The sequence below is a fragment of the Olea europaea genome, chromosome 8 (genome assembly GCF_002742605.1).
Source record: "Olea europaea var. sylvestris chromosome 8, O_europaea_v1, whole genome shotgun sequence".
Classification (NCBI taxonomy): domain Eukaryota; kingdom Viridiplantae; phylum Streptophyta; class Magnoliopsida; order Lamiales; family Oleaceae; genus Olea; species Olea europaea.
In genome coordinates this window covers 6,805,487-6,831,125 of record NC_036244.1, presented here as the reverse complement: position 1 = coordinate 6,831,125, position 25,639 = coordinate 6,805,487, and the positions used below count along the sequence as shown (strand labels likewise).

General features: G+C 34.0%; 3 protein-coding genes across 4 annotated transcripts; 1 reads left to right on the top strand and 2 right to left on the bottom strand.

The window, feature by feature from the left end:
* The first annotated feature begins 7,502 nt into the window (after positions 1 to 7,502).
* Positions 7,503 to 11,156, top strand: LOC111398674 (receptor-like protein kinase HSL1). The gene is made up of 2 exons (XM_023025697.1): positions 7,503 to 10,225; positions 10,379 to 11,156. Exons 1-2 carry the CDS (start codon positions 7,594 to 7,596, stop codon positions 10,828 to 10,830), a joined length of 3,084 nt encoding a protein of 1,027 aa, XP_022881465.1. The 5' UTR covers positions 7,503 to 7,593; the 3' UTR covers positions 10,831 to 11,156.
* On the bottom strand, positions 10,958 to 13,791 carry LOC111398675 (pentatricopeptide repeat-containing protein At2g34400). Of its 2 annotated transcripts, none has more exons than XM_023025698.1 (3): positions 12,662 to 13,791; positions 11,367 to 12,515; positions 10,958 to 11,270 (listed from the first exon to the last, which is right to left on the bottom strand). In XM_023025698.1, the coding sequence occupies exons 1-2, from the start codon at positions 13,555 to 13,557 to the stop codon at positions 11,564 to 11,566; spliced, it is 1,848 nt and encodes a 615-aa protein (XP_022881466.1). In that variant the 5' UTR covers positions 13,558 to 13,791; the 3' UTR covers positions 10,958 to 11,270; positions 11,367 to 11,563. The 2 variants fall into 2 exon arrangements, with proteins under 2 accessions (XP_022881466.1, XP_022881468.1); XM_023025700.1 differs by having other exon boundaries at positions 11,376 to 12,515.
* Positions 13,792 to 14,967: 1,176 nt separating this feature from the next.
* LOC111398226 lies at positions 14,968 to 19,252 on the bottom strand. Its single transcript, XM_023025156.1, has 5 exons — positions 19,214 to 19,252; positions 16,545 to 16,687; positions 15,517 to 15,579; positions 15,255 to 15,306; positions 14,968 to 15,159 (listed from the first exon to the last, which is right to left on the bottom strand). Exons 1-5 carry the CDS (start codon positions 19,250 to 19,252, stop codon positions 14,968 to 14,970), a joined length of 489 nt encoding a protein of 162 aa, XP_022880924.1.
* Between the last annotated feature and the right edge of the window lie 6,387 nt (positions 19,253 to 25,639).

The following is a 25,639-nucleotide window of genomic DNA, read 5'->3' as shown; positions in this document are numbered from 1 at the left end:
GTGGTCGTAAGTACTAACGAGATACGGATATCGTTATTACGGATAGACCATCACGTGTGGCATTTCTTACTTGTGAAGTAAGTAGCCGATCTCAAAAGCTAAAGTATGGTGACACTTAAATGACACGTGGATGTTTTGTTATAGAACAAAACATTGGAGACCCACTGAAAGATTCCACATGGATAACTATCTGAATGTCAGCGGTTAATCTCTAACGTTCGGTAGTGGAATTGGTCCTTAGATTTGAGGTCGTCATGGTACCTTATATGAGGACAGTCATACTTTAGCGGTGTTGGATGTTGCTCTGCAAAGGGCCGCTAATATGACATCGTTGGAGTACGATAAGAATCGTATGAAGGTTGTGATTGACTAATAAAGGATTCGTTACTCTTAGATATTAGGAGATTATGATCTGCATTTCATTCAATTAAGTCGATAACGAAATCATTGGCCAAGGTGTACTCATAAGTCGAAAATGAGTTTTCGACTTATATTGACTTAATAGTGGAGTGAAAGATGTGATCGAAATTCAGGATTGACATAATTCCATATTTCGTAATTGATCGGATCATATTGATGAAGGGATTATAGTTTCACTGTAAACGAACGAATTTGGTTTTGTCATACCACGTGACATTTCCCGTCACATGTATTGCCCTGACACACTGCTAGATGTCAATCCAGGACGACGAGTGTGAATTGACGATAAATTAAAAGGGTGTTTTAATATATCAATTTTGATTAGATCAAAATAATATTTCACGTCAGTAGGTATCGTGGTCGGAAATCTAATGGGTCGCATACAAAAGAAAATTGGAATATTGCAAATTGCTAATTGGTTAATTTAACAATCGTTGGATAAATTAATTAATTGGATTTGTTATTTATATTCCCAAATTAATTAATTGGATTAATTTATTCATGGACCGGGTTTAGTTAAATGGATTAATTAAATATTGAACCGGACCGGACCGAGCCCGTTTGGGTTTATATAAATACATGGCTAGAGTTTGAGATCCAGATGTTTTTCATTATTCTTGTTGGTACAAGAGGAAAAACCCTGTTAGCTGCAATCTTATTCTCTGTTTGGATCACCGTTGGAGGCTGGACAATTGGACAGCTGTGGGTGGCGAATCAAGATTGCTAGAATGAAAAAAGAAGCAAAATGTTTGCAGAATTCGTCAAAGGTACAATCTTTATCATGGTTTCTATCTAAACACAAAGAAATTCTCGATGGGAATCGAAATAATTTTAATTTTTCGCTGTGCATGTATAAGTAGATTACCAACAGTTTTTATATATCAATCTCATGTGGGGTTAAATAATCTAATGGTACGATAAAAATAATCAAGTATTGATCTATCCAAATCCAGTATTTTCTCTTATTATTATTAAAAAAGAATGTTCAAATAATTTGAACTCTGTAGAAGGATTTAGGCCTTTAACCAATTGGAATTTTTTGGATAATCTCAGCAACTACCAAAGAAAAAGCAATTTTCATTGTTGATCAACTTGCAAAGCAATCATTCGTTTGTGGAAATTATTGGGCATCTGCCAACCCAATACAAAAATTAAAAAATAAATAAACAAAAGTTACATAAGTCAAGAATGAGTTGGTTCCAAAGACTAACGCAATTCTTACTGTCGATGGTGAATCCAACCAATAGAGTACCTTCGAGAAGCTCTTTAAAATTTAAAAATAAATAAATAAATAAATCTATTTTTGAGAGTTAATAATTAAGAATAAATTTTAGTATACAATTTATTTTAACTTTTTTTGAAATAGAGAGAGAATTTAACAAATCAAATATTCTATTTAATAAGTTATATATATATTATTTTATTTTTTTAAAATTATTCAAATTATGTTTGAATTGATTGGCAATTGACATATAAAAAATATAAAATAAAAGATAAATAGAAATCAATAAATGTTCTTGTAAAAACCCAAAAAAAAAAAAAAAAAAGAGTCAAAAGATAGAGTTTATTGGAATGTGTAAAATATTTTACTCTAAAAATTCAAAATACGCATTATTATACATGTTCTTTATAAATAAAAATAAAGAAAGTTAGGCTCATGTTTGAGCTAAATTCTCTAAAAACTCTTTTTTTCTCTTCCCAAAATTGATCAATTACACATTTTCTCAATAAAATAATTTTATTTCCAACCCTTCTCTTGAAAGTTTAGTTATGCATAGTGAAAATAAATGTTTCTTTAGAAGGTGTTTATAATTGGATTAAAGATAACCAAATAAAAATTATTGACGAAATGACGTAGTATATGTTACTTGATCAATTATAAATAGATGTAAAACCAAGACTAAGAGCATCTTCACAAAAGTCTCGATAATTGATCGTATTTGTATTTTAATTTTTTTTTCTCTTCATTTTTCCACATATGTCAATTATCAGTCAATTCAAATATGTTTTGAATAATTTAAGAAGTATATCTGTAACTTGCCCTTGTTTGATATTCATTTTTTTCAAAATATATTTTTCTCTCTTCTTTTCGACCATATATTTTTCAATAAAATAATATTACACGCAAAACTAAAGCCTAATATTTCTAAGTAATTTTAATAGAATGATGTAAATTTAAACAAATTGACATATAATGACCAAATGGCAACATTGGAGTCAGGCAAACATATATCTGTTCGTTAAATTGATTATTGTATTTCTAAGGCATTATTTTAGTGCAAATATACCTTTAAAAAATTAAATAAAATTATGACGTGGTATATACGATAAAGTGAGAGAAAGTTTCACAAAAATATATTATTCTATGGCACATTGTTTTATTCGATACAATGTATCATTATTAAATGTTTAAGGATGTTCTAGAAGTTAGAGTAGATAGCACCAGCGATAATGTTATATAAAAATTTAAAAATTCTCATGCAGTATGATTTAGTATTGAATAGTGATTTTGAACAGAATTTTGAATACTGATTTTTAAAAGAATGTATAGTTAAAAAGTAAGGAAAATATTTTAATAATTCATGTAGAATATTTTATTGTGTTAATTTATTGTTAACAAACTATAAAATAAATTAAAGTGTGTCAAACAGGCACTATAACATTTGCTGCCGCACTAATCAATATTGCATATGATGTCCCTGTTCGGTTTGGTTAAAAATTAAAGTTTTAGTAGATTTTCATAAAAATTGGTGAAATATGCATGTGCATGTACAGTTAAAAGTTGATAAAAATTATTGGTACTATAAAGTGTGTGATTTAATATTAATTTGAAAAAAAAAATGAGTTTTAAAAAATTTGGACCAAATATGTATGATCGGAATATTTTTTTTAGGAAACATAGTAGAGGAGGATTTCGACCTACTGCGTCTATTTCATTTTGGTCTATGACTATAAAAATTGAGCATTTCCGTCCTTACATATCATTTTCATTGAACTGTTAGTCCCGATCACGATTTTCCATTCAAAACATCTTTAAATTAGAAGTTTAGAACGTTAACACCTAGCCGCGATGTTGAGGCCAAGTAGGGATGAGCCACTCCTTCGTTTCCTTTCTCTTACTTCGTCTTATTTTCCCTTTAAAGTGACCAGCGAGTGACAATCATACCCTTGAAAAAGTAGGACCCATGCATCATGTGCGTAAATTTAACATCTCATTTGACAGAACCAACGTTGCAATGAAAACAGAATATTAGGCTTGTAAGAGCATCTACAATGGTAATATACAATTGAGTGTAATCGAAATCTTCAAAATAACATTTACATCCTGGTGGATCTAAATCTAAATCCTACTTCAGTGTGAAGATCTAAATCCACCTTTTACCTATTGTGAAACTTACAATTTTTATTTTTATTTTTTTATTTTTTTTTTATTTTTGGTAATCTGCATCTCCTTTACATCTGTAAATTGGAGGGGTTTTCGACCATTTTGAAAATCTAAATATCTATTTTACATTACTGTCGGAGATGTTCTAAGACTTCTTTTCAAAAGTTGGAGGCTGAAATACATATATACATAGATTAAGGACATCCATTGGTTCCTTAAGCTATTTTTCTAAGGGCATGTTTGATAGGTTACATTTTTCGTGGAAAATTTTCCACCATTTTGACATGTTTGATAGTCAAAATTTCCATGGAAAACCTTTTTCATCTTTTCCCCCACACATGTGCATTTTCCATGAATTGGTGGAGGTGAGAATTGGTCTTCTAGCTTTATTTATTTACTATTTTTTATTTTCAGCAATAAGAACAAATTTTATCTATAATTGAAAAAAATTATATCTCTTTAATTGACAATTTTGATGAAAAACAAAGTTAAACAAACATCAAAAGATCCAAAATTTCAACATTTTTCAGTGAAAAATTATATTTATCAAATACATTTAATTGACAATTTTCAAAAAAATAAGTTCTTAACCATTCAATTTTCTGAAATACGTTTTCTTTCCACCTAAATTTTATTATTACAATCAAATGGAAAAGACAATAGTTTGACAAAGAAAGGTGTAATAATACCAAAGTGCAACTTTCAATTCTTTGAATAAGAATGTGGTCACACTTCACACATACTTTACAGTCAATGGAAATATTGAATTTTTTAATGGCTATGACAAGGTGAATAAATGCGAAGCTTCCAAGTGTCTGCAATTGGGAATACTTTTCTTCAATCAACAGCTAAATAATTTGACCAAAACGCTGGGGTTGTCTCTCTCTGTTTGTTATCGAATTAATTTCTCTTATGATCACTGAAGTTGTAGAAAAATTTCAAATTACTTATTAAATTATTTCTGCGACCCAAACGTATTTGGGAAACACTTTATAGATTATTTAAATTATAAATAAATAAAAATAGTCATTGAAAAATGGTATTACTTATGGATTTTTCGATATATATGGATAAAAACTTGCTCGAGGTTATATAAACATAATGAAACGTAGGTTTATTCATTAAAGTTAAATAACGTTACATTAACTGGTCACTTCATCAGTTTGATTAACATCGTATTTGGCACAGTAGTTTACTTGGACTAGTTATTGTTAAAGCTATCGAGTCCTACTGGCCAGCCTATTTTCTGAATATTTCTAATGTTTATTAATATTTAAAAATGGAAATTTGAAATTTTTTGGCTATATGTTAGGTTTCCCCCCCTAAAGAATAGCATTTTATTTTGAAGATGTATATTTTCTAGACATGGATAGTCATTAGTCAATGTCAAGGTTTAATAGTCGATGTTGGATTTGGAGTGGATGCTGCAATGAGTGATCAATTATGTAAAATTATTTAACGTTGCTAATTATATCACAAAATTACTTTAGTGACCAATTCAAAATTTTATTTGAATTCAGTAGCCATTTGTAAAATTAACTCGTTTATCGTTACTGAGAAAATATATCGAAACGAAGGTCTAATTATATTTTGCATATTTTAACATTGACCAAACTTGACATAATAGGACTATTTTAATTATTTTGGTCTTTGGACCATATCGATTGGAAGAACCTTGCTATAGGTACAGAAGTTGGTTCACAAAATTTATACAGAAGAGAAATATGGCAGTTCTTTGTGAAAAATGACCAAAAAAAAAACGAACAATACAGATGCTACCAACATCTGTAAAAATTCTTTGAAGACAACCCTTTACACTTAGAATTGTTGTTGATTGGAAAGAGTAGAATATATTACAAAATGAAATAAAATAAAATAAAAAAAGGAAGGGAAAATTCATTCATGTATAGATTTGGCATTGGTAGGAATAAAAGTCCAATAATAATAAATTGAAGAACAGAAATGGCCAAAAGTAAGACGCACGAGTTTAATGGTGGAGTTGTCTGGTCCCACCTAAATACAAAAAGTCGTTGACCGGTGAAAAAGTCACATTAAAGTTTGTTAAACCAAACTGGAAGAAAAACAACAGCACTCACAATTACAAATTATAAATCGTCCTCTCTTTTGCCGGCCTAAAAACATAATCCACCCACCTATGCTACTGCCTAATTGTTTGTCTTGGCTTTTCAACTTTGTCCAACAAAAAGGCAAATACTTCTGTGTACATATTCAAATAGAAATAAAATGTTAAATTGAGCGGTAAATAAGCGAATAATATTTGTGGATCCCTCCAAATTTGTAATTATATATATATATATAATTATTATTATTAATTTGTGAGAAAACGAAAGCAAAGTTTGACCGTGGATGATCGGACCAACTTATGGGCATCTCAACTAATCCCATGAAACCGGAAACCCTGAAATTTACAATCGAGTACTCACATTAAAGATCATTTTTTAACATGCAAGTTTATGCGAAAATCAAAGTAAAGGTCCATGTTAAATTGAACTTGAAAACGAATAGAATTTGAAAAATGAAAATGATTTTATATTTAAAAAATAAATAAAATTACACTAGGTAGCCTAACCAGTACTAAACAGAAATCTATGTATATGATTCTCGATTAAAATGTCCAATCGACCAATAAGAAATTGTTTGAGAGTCCAATCATGCTGGTAACCTTAACTGTATTTGAAAGCCATTTGGCTTTAATAGTGCATATATATATATATACACACACACACACATACATACACGTGTGTGTGTTACTAGAAAGAAGACAAATTGTGAGTGAATAATTTCAAAGATTTTAATATTTTCCACAAATTCTTTATTTTCGTTGATTAGTCAAAGTACTTCTAGATGGAAGCGTGTATTTTGCGCTACCCCACTCTGTAACAGAAAGAACCGTGAAGCATGGTAATGGGACCCAAGTGAAATAATTAATTTTTGGTTTTAGTCTAAACCGTGTAAAAGCACAACTCTCCGTTGACTTTTCTTGCCTCTTTTAATGCTTTTTCTCAACTACACTATCCAATTTTTTTGTATGTCTAACAAAATAATAAGAGTAATGCTATCAAATCCCAGTTTAGGTAGTATTAGATAATAGGTTAAATGAAAGATAAAATTAAATGAATTATTTAATTTTATTTATCAATTAATGTCATCTAGACTGAAGTTTCAATCTCGGTGAGGCTAAATAGGAGTATTACTCAAATAATATATACTTTTAAGCTTGGACGGAAATTGTTTGGCTAGGAAACATTAGAGGTCGCTCGACTTTGAGCAAAGTTTCATTTAATTACCTTTTTGTTATTTCATCCTCGTTGAAGTTTCAATTCGCTCCTAAATTGGTTACAATTCAGTAAAAACTCCAACTTTCTGTTATAAATGCATATCACCCTCCAACGCGAAAATCATGTAAATCTTTGTTAAAATTGGAAGGAAATTGTTTGGCTAGAAAACATTAGGGGTAACTCGACTTTAAGAAAAGTTTTATTTTAATACCCTTTCTTTTATTTCAAACTCTTCATTGAAGTTTTCAACTTTCTTCTAATTTAGTTACAATTCTGTCAAATATTACTTAATTAATTTACTACAAAAAATAATTTTAAAGATATTTTGCGTCATTCTCTTACGTCATCCTTTTGTTGCTCAGTGGGATTATTTTTATTTTTAAGCCAGGATTTATCACTCTTTCACACACACTCCTTGTCATCCTAAACACCTCCACCACAGCACCATAACACTAAACCACCACACTTGGCCACCGGGAAACAAATCAAATGACAGAACTGCCCTTACTCTACCACAAAATCCAACTACCCTTTCTCATTTTTCTGGTCTGCTTCATTTCTGTTTTGGTAAATTCACAATTCTCACCGGCCGAAAGAACCACCCTACTCAACCTGAAACAAAAATGGGGCAATCCACCAATGCTCAATTCCTGGAACTCCACCTCCCCGCCGTGCGATTGGCCGGAGATCCGATGCTCCGGCGATGGCTCCGTCACCGGAATTATCGCCCAAGATTACAACATCACCGGAGAAATCCCAGGTTTTATTTGTGACCTCAAGAATCTCACAGACCTTGAACTTGCCTACAATTTAATCCCTGGAAACTTCCCTACTGTATTATTCAACTGCTCAAAGCTTCAATATTTAGACCTCTCTCAAAATGGCTTTGTCGGCACCCTTCCGACGGATATAGATCGGCTCTCGTCACTCCAGTACTTTGATATCAGCTCCAACAACTTAACCGGCGATGTACCTCCGGCCATCGGAAACTTGACTGAGCTAAGAAGTTTGTACTTGTACAATAACTTCTTCAATGGTACATTTCCGGCAGAGATTTCCAAATTGGTGGACCTTGAGAATCTGGGAATGGCTTATAATGACTTCTTGCCGGCGGCCATACCGCCGGAGTTCGGGAAATTGACGAAAATCAAGTATATTTGGTGGACAGGGGCGAACTTGATAGGCGAAATTCCGGTAAGTTTTGCCAATTTTTCCAGCCTTGAGCATTTGGATTTATCATCAAATCATATGCAAGGGGAAATTCCAAGTGGGCTGTTGTTGTTAAAGAATTTGAGTAAGGTTTACTTGTATAAGAACCAGTTCTCCGGTCCAATTCCATCGCCGATAGAATCGTTAAATCTGTTTGAGATTGATCTTGCCATGAACAACTTGAACGGAACAATTCCAGAAGATTTTGGGAAGTTGAAAAAATTGGAGTTGTTGAATCTGTATTCAAATCAGTTGTATGGAGAGATCCCACAAAGCATAGGCCTAATCCCAAGCTTGAAGAATTTCCGGGTTTTCAAGAATAAATTGAGTGGAGGTTTGCCCCGTGAAATAGGCCTTCACTCGAAGCTTGAAGCATTCGAAGTTTCTGATAATCAATTCACCGGAAACTTGCCAGAGAATTTGTGTGCCGGGGGAACTTTTTTCGGCGTCGTTGCTTTTAACAACAATTTAACCGGAGAGATCCCAAAATCACTTGGGAATTGCCAGACTTTACGCACTGTGCAACTCTATGGAAATAATTTTTCCGGTGAGGTTCCATTAGGCCTTTGGACTGTATTGAACATAACTAGCTTGATGCTGAGTGATAACTCTTTCTCCGGTCAGCTCCCGGATCGAATAGCGTGGAATTTGACCCGATTGGAGATCGATAACAACAAATTTTCCGGTCAAATTCCTGTTGGAGTTTCATTTTGGGCAAGTTTGATCGTGTTTGAAGCTAGTAACAATATGTTTTCAGGGCCACTTCCTGTTGAGCTTACTAGCCTTCATCAGCTTATCACTCTAGAATTAGATGGAAATTCACTTTCTGGTGCACTTCCATCCAAAATTATATCCTGGAAATCACTTACTAAATTGAATCTCTCTCGAAATAAACTCTCCGGTCCAATTTCCCCGGTCTTAGGTTCATTACCCGATCTTCTTGATCTAGACTTATCGCAGAATCATTTTTCGGGTGAAATCCCATCTCAATTAGGCCATTTGAAGCTCACTTCTCTTAACTTGTCTTCAAACCAACTCACAGGGCAAATACCAGACGAATTCGATAACATGGCCTATGGAAATAGTTTCTTAAACAATCCTAGACTTTGTGCAGCCAATTCTATCTCAAATCTTCCCAAATGCAATGCCAAATTCCAGGACACCAAGAAATTGTCACCGAGTATTCTCTCTGTGGTTCTAGTCCTCGCCGTGAGTCTTTTTCTAATTACCATTTTCGTGACTTTATTCATGGTTAGAGACTATAGTAGGAAGAAGCTTAGACGGGATCTTGCAAAGTGGAAATTGACCTCGTTCCAGAAGCTAGATTTCACCGAAGTTAATATTTTGTCGAGTTTGACAGAAAGTAATATGATTGGGAGTGGCGGCTCGGGTAAGGTTTACAAAATTGCCGTTGATCATGAAGGTCGGTATGTTGCTGTAAAGAGGATTCGGAGTGAAAGGATGTTAGATTATGACATCGAGAAAGAATTTCTCGCTGAGATTGAAATACTTGGTTCGGTGCGACATTCCAATATAGTGAAACTTCTGTGTTGTATTTCGGGTGATGATTCAAAGCTTCTTGTATACGAGTACATGGAAAACCAGAGTCTTGATAGATGGCTCCATGGGAAGAGGAAGAAAGCTTTAAGTCCAACGACTTTGGTTCATGATATTGTTTTGCATTGGCCAGCAAGGTTACGCGTAGCCATTGGAGCAGCACAAGGGCTTTGCTATATGCATCACGATTGCAATCCGCCAATCATTCATCGTGATGTGAAATCGAGCAACATTTTGTTGGATGCGGATTTTGAGGCAAAAATTGCCGATTTTGGCCTTGCCAAGATTTTGATCAAGAAAGGGGAACCTAATACCATGTCTGCCATTGCTGGCTCCTTCGGTTATATTGCCCCGGGTAAGAATACTTCACCGCGCACTTGTAGCATGTTTAGTAGGGAGGATTCACTATACTACACAATACTAAGAAGGAAAATATTTCTAATAATTTGCACTTACCATATTTTGCTCTTTTAGACCAAATAGCTAACCATGTTCCTTCTAACTGCAGAGTATGCTTACACTACTAAAGTGGACGAGAAAATTGATGTTTATAGTTTTGGAGTCGTGCTTTTAGAACTGGTGACTGGACGAGAACCGAACTCTGGGGAAGAGCATACAAGCCTTGCCGAATGGGCATGGAAGCTTTATGCAGAAGAAAAACCAATAGTCGATGCCCTTGACAAAGAGATTAAAGAACCACGCTACTTGGAAGAAATGATGACTGTTTTCAAGTTGGGGCTCAAGTGCACCAGTTCATCGCCTTATGCTAGGCCTTCCATGAAAGATACTTTGCATATTCTTCATCGATGCAAACCTTTTGACGATTTGGGAAGGAAAAAGCCGGGAAAGGATCACGATGTGGCTCCTCTCCTTGGGAAAGACGGGCATATTTTGAGTTATAAGTCTAACTCAAAGAAATTCATGGATGAAAGTGATAACAGTTTGGTCAGCCTTGTGTGACAGCTGGAGCAACTGGAAGAACAAAGAAGAAAATGAATGACGATTAGGACAGCCAAATGTGTACTGGATTGTGTATTCAGTACTTAGGTTCACAGTAATGTTTTAGTTAGAGAAAATGCATAGAGAATTGAGTGAGAAACTCTTGTTGTAGAGGAGTGCTGTTCCTGAGAGAATAGGTAGAACATTGTACAAGTAAAATGTAATTACATGTACAATTTTTTGTATCGTAAGAGGTTTTTAATATTAAACAAATTACAGTAAAGAGATTGTTCGACTGCCAGTTACCTACGTCGGACCATGTGGAGTAAAATGATATTGTTCACTTATTCCCTCGACCTTATTAGCACGACTTCATATCCCTTTGTGTGTTTCTGATCTTGTGCCGTGTAATTCCATAAACAGGTTCAATGATCTCTCTCTCATTCGAGTCACTCAATCGCCTGCATGATCAGAAAATCCGAACAATACACCATCAACAATCAAATAAGGCTGCTCGAGGAATCAAATAGCAAGAAGTACACAAAACTTTTGCTAACCTTACAAACCTCGTTGGCAAATAGAAATCGGTTCACCATCTACGAGTGGCTTGAGACATTGAAGTAGAGAGTAGAGATCCTTCTTGCTAGTGGCCATTGCTATCTAATTCATCTTGCCAGACGTGCCAACTTTGTGTACGAGCATGTTAGCTATTGATAAATTTGATCAAATGCAAGAAACTGTCGACCATACATTTTTATAGGAGATCAATGTCTACAATGTAAACTTCCATTGTCATGTCGTCATAGAGGATGCCAAGAACTCGATAAATATCTTGTGCATCTTCAAATACCAAGTCACCGGCATGAAATTCACGGAGTTGGCCATCTAGATCAATCCAACTACACCCTGGAGTTTTGACAACTCCCTTCTGTTTCATTAAAACCCTCATTCTTGCGGAATCATCCCACCTTCTCATATTTGCATATATCCTTGATGATATCACATAGTTACCAGAGTTTGAAGGCTCGATCTCAAGAAGAAGATGCATGACCCGCTCGCCAATGTCTACATTCTTGAGTTTATGACAGGCACCAAGCAATGCACCTAATAAAATCTCGTCTGGCTTTTCTGGCATTTTTTGAATGAAGTCCCATGCTTCATAAACCCGTCCAGCACGAGACAGAAGATCCACCATGCAAGAATAATGCTCAATTTTCGGAACCAGTCCAAAAGATGAGCTCATTAAATCAAACAATCGACGACCTTCATCTACCAATCCAACATGAACACATGCAGACAGTAGTCCAACAAATGTGATATCATTTGGACGAGCAGTGCCACCCTCCTGCGACATGCGCTGAAACAGTGATAGGGCTTCTTGTGCTCGCCCATGAAAAGCAAGTGCAGAGATCATTGCATTCCAAGATACCTCATTTTTTCGAGGCAGGTTCTCAAAAACCCGAAATGCACTATCCAAATTCCCGCACTTAGCATACATGTCAACTAATGCAGTAGCAACGTAAACATCATTCTGAAAACCTCTTTTTGATGCGTATTCATCAATCCATTTCCCAAATTCCAGAGCACCAATTGATGCACATGCAGAGAGAACTTCAATCAAAGTGACTTCATTAGGGTCAGTCCCTGCCTCCTTCATGGCATTGAATAATGAAATTGCTTCATCTGATAATCCATTTTGTGCATATCTGTTTTATATGAAAGTTTATAAGCTACATACGGAAAAGGAAAAATCAAGAAAACAGCAACCCTTGTGGTTTCAGACTCGAAGTAAATGCAACTGAAAATTGTAACAAATAAGAACAGGAAGTAAGATAGGAAGACAAACACTAACCCAGTAATCATGGCATTCCAAGTAATTACGTCTTTCTTTCTCATGCCATCAAACACCCTCCTAGCTGACAACAAGTCCCCACACTTTCCATACATATCAATCAAAGCAGATCCAATATAAGTGTTCAATTCCATCCCCTTCACCATGACATACTCCTCAATCCACCTTCCCAAATTCAAATCCCCCAAGTCACAACATGCCCCAAGCACGCTAACAAGCGTCATCTCACCAGGCTTCCATCCTTTCTCCCTCATCTCCGCAAACAATTCCACCGCCTCCCTAGCAAACCCCATCCTGGAATACCCCGAGATCATCGAGTTCCATGACACCATATCCCTCTCATCCATTTCATCAAACAGTTTGCGTGCAAAACCCACCTGGCCACACCGTGAATACATCGTCATCAATGAATGAACCACATGAAAATCAGCGAACAACCCATTTTTCACCACCTCGCAATGGGTCAGTCTACCCATTTTCAAGGCCAAAAGATTTCCGCAAGATATGAACACAAAAGGGTACGTGAAATTGTCGGGCTTTACACCTAAAGATTTCATCTTTCCATAATATTCCAATGCAAGATTGAATTTTTGCCATGTAGTGGTAAGGCCCCGGATCATGATATTGAAAGCGTAGTCATTAACATTGGGAATTTGAGAGAAGAAGAGAGTAGAGTAATCAAAGTCTTTGATGAGAATGAGCTTGGAGAGCAAGAAATTGGGTTTTTGAATGGAGTGAATAAGCATTTGGGCATGTATTTGTTGGACTGTTAGAGTGGATTTGCATTTTCTCAAGAGGAACAAAAATTGATCTATCAGGGTTTGGTGGCAGTATTTGTGGGTGGCGATTTTAACGGTAAATGGGCGGGAAAATAGCCTGGTTCTAAGAACCACCATTTGGTCCCTAACTCTATATTTGAAGAGCACACGAGCAATACCAGCATCTGATACCCTTCGTCACCAAGGAATTGAGCATTTTTAAACCTGTGCTCTTTCTAAATTGCGTGCCATAAAATACAGCCAACGCAATATATAAATGCACAATTTGTCCAGGTTGAACACCTAAAATTTCCAATGAAACTTGTTTGTATGAACGAGTATCAAGTCTTGAAATTGAGTGATAATGGGAAAAATCGGGATACTCTTTCAATGAAATTTATTTGTTACGTTAATGGAGGGTTCAAATAATTGCAGTAATTCACATTTACCGATAAAAAAAATAAAAAATAAAATACCGAACATTGGTTTTAAATTTGTTTAACATTTTCACACAAACAATGCTAATTTTATCAAAGTTTGGATAAAAGCTCCAAATATAAAGAGGATTACCATTGTTTTTCTTATTTAAGCCCGTTTAATGGCCATTATAAAGATAAATTAGGGAAACATAGCCCCCGTTTGGCCCCATTATTTCCAAATTTTAACGGTTGGAACAGTGTTTTTTTGAAAAAATGTGTGGTTGAAAAAGAATGAAATTTTTTTATTTACGTTTAATATTATTTTATGAAAGATTATGTGGTTGAAAATAAGAAAGAGAAAAAGAATGACGGCCTAACTAGGACATAATGTTTTAAATAGTAATTTTTTTTTTTTAAGAATGTGTAATTAAAAAGTATGGAAAAATTTTAAGTTTACATGTAGAATATCGATTGTGTGAAACTATGATTAAAATAAGTAACGGAAATAAATAGTTTTAATTTAAAGAGAGTCAAACATGGACCAGATTTGCTCAAATTGGAATCCATATGCAAAAATCAAAATCAAGAAACAGAACAGTATTCATATCCAACTGACCCAGAAACACTGCTTGATAAAAAAGGAACATAGAAAATCATTTATATATTGAGTATAATTTTATTAAAATAGAAAATTGTTTCCTACATTATCAAAGGACTCAACAAATTCGAAAATTTCATGCCATCAACTAAAGGGTACAAATCCCAGTTCCAATACATGCATATTCCAGCATGAAAAGGTTACAAGAAATAAGGACAAAATTCACTATCCAACCATCCAAGGCGAGTGAATATCCTTGAGAATTACCGAGTCCCACGAGCAGGAAAAGCAATATATTCATTTTTCTCTCTCTTCTTATCAACCACATATTCTTCAGTGAAATAATATTAAACATAATATTAAAATTTTTCTTCTTTTTAAACCACACATTCTTCCAACATTTAAAATTTCATATATTGGGGGCCAAACGGGGAGTGTAGAATGAATTGTATGGAAATTTATTACTAGAATGTGCCAAAAAATTGCAGCTCTTGTCTTCGTAGAGAATGATAATCAAAACAAACAGGCTGTTCAAATCTCTACTTCATCCTCTTCAAAATTGCGATCATAAGTCTCGTATGAATGATCTTCATCAAGATCTTCCATTGTTTTGCCATATACGAACTGTTTCGTTCCCATTGTGGTGAAAGGCATTAGACCAAATGCACGAGCAGTCTTGATCTCACGAGTAATCTTCCTCTGGGCCTTAGCACTGATTCCAGTCTAAAACAAGGGAAAGAGTTAATACGAAAGTATAAATAAAAAAATAAAAAATCAGTCTTCTCCACTTATAAGTAAATTCTCTAGGTTAATTTTACCTTGCTCCGCTTAATGATAATGCCAGCCTCCGTGATGAAGTTGGCAAGAAATCTGATATTCTAACCAGAAACTTTACAGAGTCAGTTACTTTTTGTTAGGAAAGACAAATAATCGCACAAATTTGGCATGTTGTTAACAGGTTGTAGCATGAAACTTCAATATAATAAAACGAGGTAAAGATTCAAAAGCTACATATGAAAGGTTCTCAGCCACAACTGAAATGCAGGAACACTTTTAAGACAAAAGTGAAATCATGACTACCTGAATTGCCTTTCTAGCATAAAGAACAAGAAACCATTCAAGTGTTCATCGATCAATTTAACACTGAAACAAAGACCAGGGGTAACATATTATCCTGTTAGAGAACTTGGGGTAGACTGAAATGTCCATGGAACCAAAGAGGAAGTATCATATAAACATATCAGAAAACTTGATGTGGAAAGCTATGGCTATGGTTAGACAAAAACAGGATTTATTTCAAAATATTCGACTGTCCACCCATGGATCCCCGCAGTAAACTAGGCCGCATATATCTTCAATTTAAAGCTCCTTTAACACAATAAACACCAACAGTGAAAGCACTTTGCTGGGCTGACACTGACACTGAAAGACGAAAGTTAGGAGAGCGAATAATAATAATAATAATAATAATAATTGACTATCAATATCAACATATGCATCCAAAACTATATGGAAACTGAGTAAGATGACAACAATAAACCACATGAAGTAAAACAATTGCAACTTCCTATCCCTTAAATAGGCGCTATTTCATTACATCAAAAGTCTCTTATGAATTCAAGAGTATCGGGGCTAAAAATCTAATGATAAGTTAAATCGTGGCCAATAATGAACAAATTCATCACATTGAAGCAAAAATCAAATGCAGCAATCTTGATCAGCAAGATATGTAGCATTAAGATGTAAGTTCATTCAGAATCTTAAAATTTCATTTCTTCCTCCTCATTATTTCTTAAACTCAAAGCTCCACACCCCACCCTATTCCTTTACTATGTTCGGATCATTGCTAAACTACACTAAGTGTATGCTTGGACTGTTTCCCAAACATGCTCTAAGATTTAAAGAAACTAAATGCTTAGCAACTACCACATGATATGTTATTTTTTGTTCATCCCTCCCTGTTCTGACATGTTCCACCAAAAACACATCACTCTCATGAACAGGAGCTTCTGTAGAAAACTTTACCACACTCCAGTAAAACAGAAAAGAAAAATTGATATAAAGTCCAAATTTTATACCAGCCATCAATCGCACACATTTACACGTACAAATTCTCAACAGAAATAAGATTTATGATTAACATAAAAATCCACACCCTGAAATCAGCTTTACGTAAAACTTCCTCTGATGTCGTTTCAAACTCATTCCTTTTGTAGGGCTTGCAAATTCCAGGCTTTCTCAGGTCAAGATCCTGAATAGACCAATGCAAGGCTGAGAGGTAAACATTAGATCACTAAATGCTATTAGGATGAGAAACAAAATCACATCAAGAAGCTGAAGCATATTAGGTTATACAACATCAAATTGATTCTCTGATACCAAAGGAGATGTAGAACTCAACTCAAAATCAAAAGTTAAACACGTTAAGGTTAGATTAAAAAAAGGACATTATCACGGGACAAATGATGAGTGTGTTTCACTCATTATATTAATGCTACTTAATCTTGATATTTCGTTTAATTCTTATAGTTTTAGGACGTTTTAATATGTGTCTTAATGTTGTTTTATAAGTTTGATGAATTGGTGTGAATGGTGTAAAACTTGAAGAAAAAAGTGATGTTGGCATGAATCAAGGAGAAGTTAATTTGGTGAAACTTGATGATTAGAGGCTAAATTAAAAGAAAGAAAAGAATAACGACGAAAAATGGTGAATCCAAAATTTGAGGACTCAATTGCAACTTTTCAATAGTTGATTCGGACCACAAAATGATAATTGAAAATTGCTAGAGTCATCCGGATGCAATTAAAAGTCGAAAAGGGGTGAAATATGATCAAAATATTTTCACAAATCAATTTTCAACCACATATGTATATTCTACACTTTTAGCTAGAGATTAAGACCAATTTTTGATATAGTAAACGTTCAAATTGAAAAAAGCTATCTGAAGTAAAGTTGTAGCCCTTTGAATTATCTTTCCAACACATTTTAAATCGTTCAATCGGATATTGGGAAAAGAAATTATGATAAAAATACTGAAGGATACATTAGTGCTGTTTTCCCACCCCGAAAGTGGACAGCGCCACTATTGTTGAAAATCAATAGCATCGAGGCACCGCAGCGCCACGGGCATGACGTTGCGCGTGAGAAAAATAATTTTGAATTTTTTGAACTCTTTTCTTTACCTAATCCAACCCTAACTCTCCCAAGACTTCATAATGATATAAATGTAACCCTAATGACCACTTTTCAACTAGAATTCAACCGGGCAAGAAGTAAGCAATCATCAAAAAATCAAAAACTTCACAAAGGAGATCGAAAATCTACCAAAATTAGTTTTTCTATTCTCTTTTCTATGTTGTTTATGAAAGCCCAAGACTAGCTAACCAAGAGGGGGATGAATTGGTTATGGTAATTTTTCAAAATAGTTTTAAATGTACAATTAATTCTCACTTAAATGTAGCAATTAGTCAAATATGAAAAGGAAAGAAGACTAAGATAAATTCACAAATATTAAATAAAAACAAGAATAAGTAAAAGGAAAGAGAAGTCAAACGATATTATATGGAGGTTCGATTCAATGCAATGATCTATGTCCCCCATTACCAAACTCTCCGTCACGAGCAAAACCTTTTTCACTATATTGATTGACTTATGGTGCAATCCAACCTTCTTATAATGCTTTCGATGACTTACAACCAAGTAGCACCGTTCCTTTATAATGTTGAAATTTTTGGGACTTCAACTCGGCCCACAAGTTTGAAAAATGAGAAGTATACAAGTGAAGACTTCTCTTGCAATAAATGATATAATTGAACTTGAATACAACAAGAGAAGATGGCTAACACTTTTGTAGATAGCAATGATTGAAGCTCAAGTGTTAGATAAGAAACACTTTGATAAAAATGATTTCCAAAAGTTGAATCAATCAAAGGTTTTTTTAATATAAATAGGTTGAAGCAATAAATATATATAAAGATGATTGAGTAGATAGATTAGTAATATCTCACTTTAAATGCTCATGAAAGTCATACATTGAATGCAAAATGTTCTGGTATTTATAGCAGCAAAAAGGTCAAAAGTTTTGTTCTATCGAACGAGGATACTGGACGTCCGCTAGCTTACCGGACGATCAAATAACCGTTTTTTGTTCAGAAGTCAGAACGTTCAATTTCTTGACCATTGGACAAACCTGTCATACCGAACGTCCGCTAGACCTACCGGATGCGTCCTTTAGCTATCGAATGTGTCCTCTAGATCAGCTCGTGTTTGGAAATTTTACTTCTTTAAATAATTTAACATGTAATTTCATGAATGATGTTTCTAACATGTTTTACAGACTTTTTGACATTTCTTAAAGTATATAATAGGTTCATGCTTTTCTTTATGCAAAAATTGTGTTTGTCTTGCGAAGAAACGTTTGTTGAGCTTCAAATGACGTATATGCCAAATACTAAAGTGTTTTAGCTTAACATTTGAAATCAAGGTGTCTAAATCTATTTTCTTCTAATTTCTTCTTTGTTTGACTTGATGAAGTGCCCGTTGTCTTGATGTGTAGCTTGGTTTCTGCTTTGTCCAATTTTGCAAGAGCTCCAAAAGCATCATTTTGCCCACGCTTGTCATAAACTTCTATAATCACTCAAATACAATTGTTAAATAAATTTTTTTTGTTATAATCAAAACGAGAAGTCAACCGTTGGTCAACAATTTTCCCCTTTTTGATTATGACAAACAGGATATGATGGAGATTTAATAAGTAAAAAAAAAATTATAAGTAACAAAATAATCCTCCCTATCTTTTGCACGTGTATTCCCCATTGCTTAAGCATTCCTATCATGCATACCGTCTCATATGTATATCATTTCATATAAACATGCATATCATCTCATATAATAAATCATGCATATTATTTATGTATAATTTTCCCCCTTTTGGCATAATCAAAAAATTGACAAACAAGAGAAGAGACATAAGTTCATAACATCATAATCAAAATGCCAAAAGATATAGTCATAATGAGTTCGGGAGTCAAAAAAAATGCATAAGATAAATGATAAAACTAAAAGCTAAGGCTCCAGAGGAGGTGGTGGAGGAAAATGTGCGTAAAAGTGAGCATAGAATGCATTCTATTGAGCTTGCATTTCAGATTGCTGTGCAAGAATGGCATCCTGCCGAGCCTGAATTGCGGCCTGCTGTGACTGGACACACTGAAGAACACCACTAAGCCCATCAATTGAAGTCGTGCGAGAGTCAAGAAGCCCGATGAGTAAATTATACTGATCCTCGGTAAAAGTGAATCCTCGAGAAGAAGATGAAGAGGTACTAATCAGTGGTGGATGTGAGAGTAATAGGACGTCTTCTTCGGCTTCTTCTTCATCCTCAAACGGTAATGTGGAAGGACCCGAGGCAGGGTCAAAGCCTTTAGTGTAAGCCGCCCATTGTCCTTGAGTTTTAAAGATTTTCACATGCTTGAGGGTTTGAATTTTGGTTGTATCGGTGGGACGAGGTTTGATGACGGCTTCAACCTAAAGAAAGACATTGAAGTGTTCGAAAATTTTTGTTAAAAGAATACCATAGGGCAAAGCTTTGAAATAATGAGAAGTGTGGATAAGTTTCATAAGACCTAAAGCAACTGTTGGGAAACCTAACCTTCGGCCAACGAGAAATGAATCGAGAATGAACAAATCAAAGTAATTTGCCTCATCTCAATGTCCTTTTCTAAGTAAGATAATATTTGTGATGATATTTTGCAATACTTTACAAGGTTGAGTGAGTTGATTAGCACTAATTTTTGTGATGTTTTCAAAATCTTTCCCGTCAAACGACGACATGCGTCACTTGGGTTATAACCTTCTAAGGTCAGGTGAACTTTATGAACAAAAACTTGCGTATCACATGGTTCGAGCCTAAGAATTTCACGAATAAGAGCTTTAGTAATGGTGATCCTTACATTTTTAATTAGACAAGAAATACTATCGGAACGTGGTGTAATAGCCATTTTTGTGTAAAAGATTTTCACGAGTTGAGGGTAAGCATTTTCTTCCAACGAACATACTGAAATCCACCCTATTTTTTCAAAAAATTCTTGAATGTGAAAAGCATATGCTTCAATAGAAAAAGTTGAAAAATCAACATTTTTACCTTGTAGAATGGGAGATTTTTCAAATGGGTTCATCGCCTCTTCGGTTCGAAATTCGTTTCTTCGTCGGAGAGGGCGTTGGAGGCCGATGTTCCGTAGTTTTTGCCCTTTTTCCAGCTTGCTTTGTTCTTGGCATTGTTTGAATTGAAGCAAAATATAAAAACGAGAGTTAGGGCACGAGATTGGGGAAAGGAGAGAAATTTTGCCATTTTTCAAAATTTTGATATGGAAACAAGACTGAAGGAAGTGGGTTACGTAAAAATTGAAGAATTAGAAGAGTGGAATGAGGAATTTGGAGTGGAGAGTAGTGACGAGTGTGAAGGAGACGAAGAAAGGAAGAAAAAAGTGAGAAGAAAATGATCATGTTCGCGATTTTAAAATGTCAGATTCAGTCTATCGGATGTCCAGTATAATGTACCGGATATCCGGTATAGCAAAAAAAAAAATTTCTGTTGAACCGGATGATTTAGAGGACGGTCCATTATAGTTGTCTGGTAAGTATCGGACGCGTTCGATAAACTCATCCAAAAAACTTTTTTTTTTTAAATAAAAAGAGCAAAATAGTCATAACATCAATTTTTTATTTCAATTTCATCAACAATTCCTAAACCTGTACGAATGTGTGTGAAATGGTCAAGAGCAAGAGGTTTAGTAAAGATATCGGCCAATTGATTTTCTGTATTGACAAATTTTAAAGCAATGTCACCTTTTTGCGCATGATCTCTAAGAAAATAATGTCTAATCTCAATGTGTTTTGTTCGTGCATGCAATATAGGATTTTTAGACGAATTTATGACACTAGTATTATCACACATAATAGGTACAAGATTAGAAGACAAATGATAATCCTTAAGTGTTTGTTTCATCCATAATACTTGTGCACAAAAACTAGCGACGGAAATATATTCGGCTTCGACTGTGGATAAAGCAACAGAATTTTGTTTCTTACTAAACCATGAGACTAGTGCGAAGCCTAAGAAGTGACATGTTCCACTAGTACTCTTGCGATCAATAGTGCAACCAGCCCAATCGGCATCCGAATAGCTAAGTAAGTCAATGTGAGTTCCTTTTGGATACCAAAGACCTAACGTTTTAGTTCCACTAAGATATCTAAAAATTCTTTTAACGACTTTGAGGTCAGATTCTTCAGGATTAGATTGAAATCTAGCATATAGACAAATACTAAACATAATATCAGGTCTACTAGCGGTTAAATACAGAAAAGATCCGATCATATCTCGATATTTAGTCACATCAATAGGAGTACCTTGGTCATCTTTGTCGAGCTTAATTTTTGAACTCATGGAAGTGTTCATTGGTTTTAGCCCATCCATGTCGATTTTTTTGAGCATCTCTAGCAAATACTTGCTTTGATTTATGAAGATTCCATTACAAGTTTCTTTAATTTGCAAACCGAGGAAGAATTTTAATTCTCCCATCATGCTCATTTCAAATTCTTTGCTCATGCTTTTAGAGAATTCTTCACAAAGACATGTTAGTGGCACCAAATATAATATCATCCACATAAATTTGAACGATAAGTATGTCATTCTTATAATTTTTTATAAAAAGTGTGGTATAAGCCTTTCCGACAGAAAAACCATTTGAATTTAAAAATTTACTCAAATGTTCGTACCAAGTCCTAGGAGCTTGTTTTAGGCCATAAAGTGCTTTTCTAAATTTGAAAAGATGATTTGGATATTTGTGATCTTTGAAACCGATAGGCTATTCAACAAAGACCTCTTCTTGAAAATATCAATTTAAAAATGCACTTTTGACATCCATTTGGTATAATGTAAAACCTTTGTAGCAAGCAAATGCAAGAAGCATATGAATGGATTCTAATCTAGCTATCGGTGCAAAAGTTTCTTCAAAATCCATTCCTTCCTCTTGATTTTAACCTTGGGCCACTAATCTAGCCTTGTTACGCACAATGTTTCCATCTTCATCTCGTTTGTTTCTAAATATCCATTTAGTTCCAATCACAATTTGATTATTAGGTCTACAACTAAATTCCAAACATTATTTTTTTAAAATTGATTTAGCTCTTCTTGCATTGCTAGAACCCAAAATTCATCAAACTCAACTTCTTTGAAGTCCTTAGGTTCAATTTGAGAAAGAAAAGCACAGCTTCTAAGATGATTTCTAAGAGAATTTCTAGTAGTAATACCTTTAGAGAGATCATCTATTATCAATTCCTTTGGATGAGATGGGACGAACATCCATTCATTTGGTAGTGTAGAGTCGTTTTGAGCATCCGTTGATTTTTCTTCTCTTTCTTCATCATTTTTCTCACGATCAAGGATGTTAGTTTTATCAAATGAGATATGTTCGGATTTTTCAACGACTAGAGTTCATTTGTTGAATACTCTTTAAGCTTTGCTAGTCGATGAATATCCTAGGAAAATACTAATATCGGATTTTGAGTCGAATTTTCCCAAATTATCTTTAGTGTTTAAAATGAAACATTTGCAACCAAAAACTTTGAAGTAACTAATATTAGGAATTTTGTTTTTCCAAAGTTCGCAAGGAGTTTTAGTTTTCTTTCGACTAACTAAAACTCTAGTAACAATGTAGCAAGCGGTGTTTACGGCTTCGGCCCAAAAATATTTTGGTAGATATTTTTCATTTAGCATGGTTCTAACCATTTCTTGCAATGTGCGACTCTTCCTTTCTACTGCACCATTTTGTTGAGAAGTTCTAGGAGTTGAGAAATTATGTTCATATCCATTTTCATTATAAAAATCATCAAAGGCGACATTATCAAATTCTCCACCATGGTCACTCCTAATTGAAATTATAGAATATCCTTTCTCATTTTGGACATTCTTACAAAAATTCTTAAGAAATTTTAGTACTTCATCTTTTTTGCTCTAAAATATGACCCAAGTGTATCTAGAAAAATCATCAACTATAACAAAAGCATAATGTTTTTCCACCTAAACTTGCGGTTCTAGATGGTCCAAAAAGATCAATATGGAGAAGTTGTAAATATTTTGTAGTTGAAGAATATATTTTTAGTTTGAAAGAACTTTTTACTTGTTTACCAAATCACAGGCTTCACAAATTCTTTCTTTTTCAAATTTCAAGCTTGGCAATCCTTTAACAATGCAATGTTTTGAAATTCTTGAGAGAAGGTCCATGCTAACATGTCCTAGTCTCCTATGCCAAAGTCAAGTATCTTCTTTCAGACTTAGTAAATTTTTTTCATCATTTCTATGTTCAATATTTATGATATAAACATCTTTATGTCGGCTTCCTACAAAAATCACCTCTTTGGATGTAGTATCCTTAATTTGGCATTTGGAAGAATTAAATTTAATGTCGTAACTTTTGTCACACAATTGACTAATACTTAGTAAATCATGTTTAAGGTTATCTACCAACAGAACATTTTCAATAGAAGGCAACGGGTGTTCGGGGCGAGCTCGGACGGGGCAGGTTCGAGGCAGTTTTTTGTAAGACTGTAAGCAAAAATCGCTAAATCGAAAAATCGAACCGAAATCACATTTTAGAAACCGTCGGTTTGGTGCGACATGGACCTGGTCAACGAAATAGTTTTGGACCAAACCAAGCCGGTCAAAATGATTTGATTTAGGTTTGAGAATTTCAATTGCGGTTTAAAACCAAACCGAACCGGCAAAAATATATAAAAATAAAAAATTGAAAAAATGAAATTTTTTGAAAATTTATCCAAATATGTAAAATTCAATAGTTTTGTCATTTGTAAGTATTTTTGTCAATTTCTAATTTTCTAATACATATATATTATTATTACCTAATAATCGTAATTTATATATAATAATCTCAAAACGAACATAATCTATCAAAAACCATTTTCCTCTTCAAAATTCATATAAACTTCAGCTGACATCCGACACAGTCTTGAGCCACCAGCACCACACACTCTTCTTCTTCAAATTTTTTACGCCTCTTCAAAGTTGAATTGTAGTCCATTTTACCAAATCGGAGACATAGATACTAGGTCTTTGGAGATAATATTTGCTGCGAATAAAGTTTCAAATCAATAATATTTTTGAGCAAACTGAGGTAAGAATTTAAAATTAAATGCATTTTGTAACAACATACAAACGTAAGCTTGTGTAATCGTTATATTTAGATATTATAAACAACTGATTTATTATTGTAGCTGGTTATTCTCTTTGTCTAACCAATAACTTTTTTTTTCAGATATGATGATAATGAGATCTTGTTGAATATCATTATGTTTATTGGGCTTTATATCTCGTTTAGTAGACTTGTATTGTACCGTTATCATAACGTTATTAAACTATAAAAGGTGAACAAAATTGAAAAAAAGAAATCATGTTTTAGTTTATTGTGATTTCACTTTGATTTAGTAGATATTTAAATTTATAATAGATATATTTAGCCCATGTTCAAGCCATATATTTCATGTTATCATAATGAAAAAATTGATCGTTGGAGAGGAGGCTGGGTCCCACGCATGAAACAATAGGTCAACAAATACGATTGGATTTGTGAGATAATGGTCCAATTTTTCATTTTTTTTGTCCCAAAAATTTTAATGTCGTAAAAATAGACAGACAAAAAAATATACGAAGAAATCGGCGGTTTAAAATTGGACCAAACCGTTAGGTTTAAGTTTGAGTTTTTTTCAAACCGTTCAAAATGGTTTAGTTTAGATTTAAGCTTTTCTCAAACCGGTTTAAACGGTTAGATTTGAAAATTTGTCAAAAATCGGTAAAATCGGGCTGCTTACACCCCTAGTTTTTTGCCCCATCAAATTTTTTTTTTTTTTTTTTTTTTTTACACTTTTTCAAAATTTAGAGTTATACTATTAAACTATAAAATACAACTTCAAAATTTAGAGTTATACTATTAAACTATAAAATACAACTTCAAAATTTAGAGTTATACTATTAATTATAAAATACAAATTTAAAATTTAAAAGTTCAAAACAGATAATACTCAAATTAACATCAATATTCAACGAAACACTCGAAAAAATAATATCCAAAAAAAAAACACTATTGGGAATTATGCCCCCCCCCCCCCCCCCCATCAACCCGTCGGGGCAGA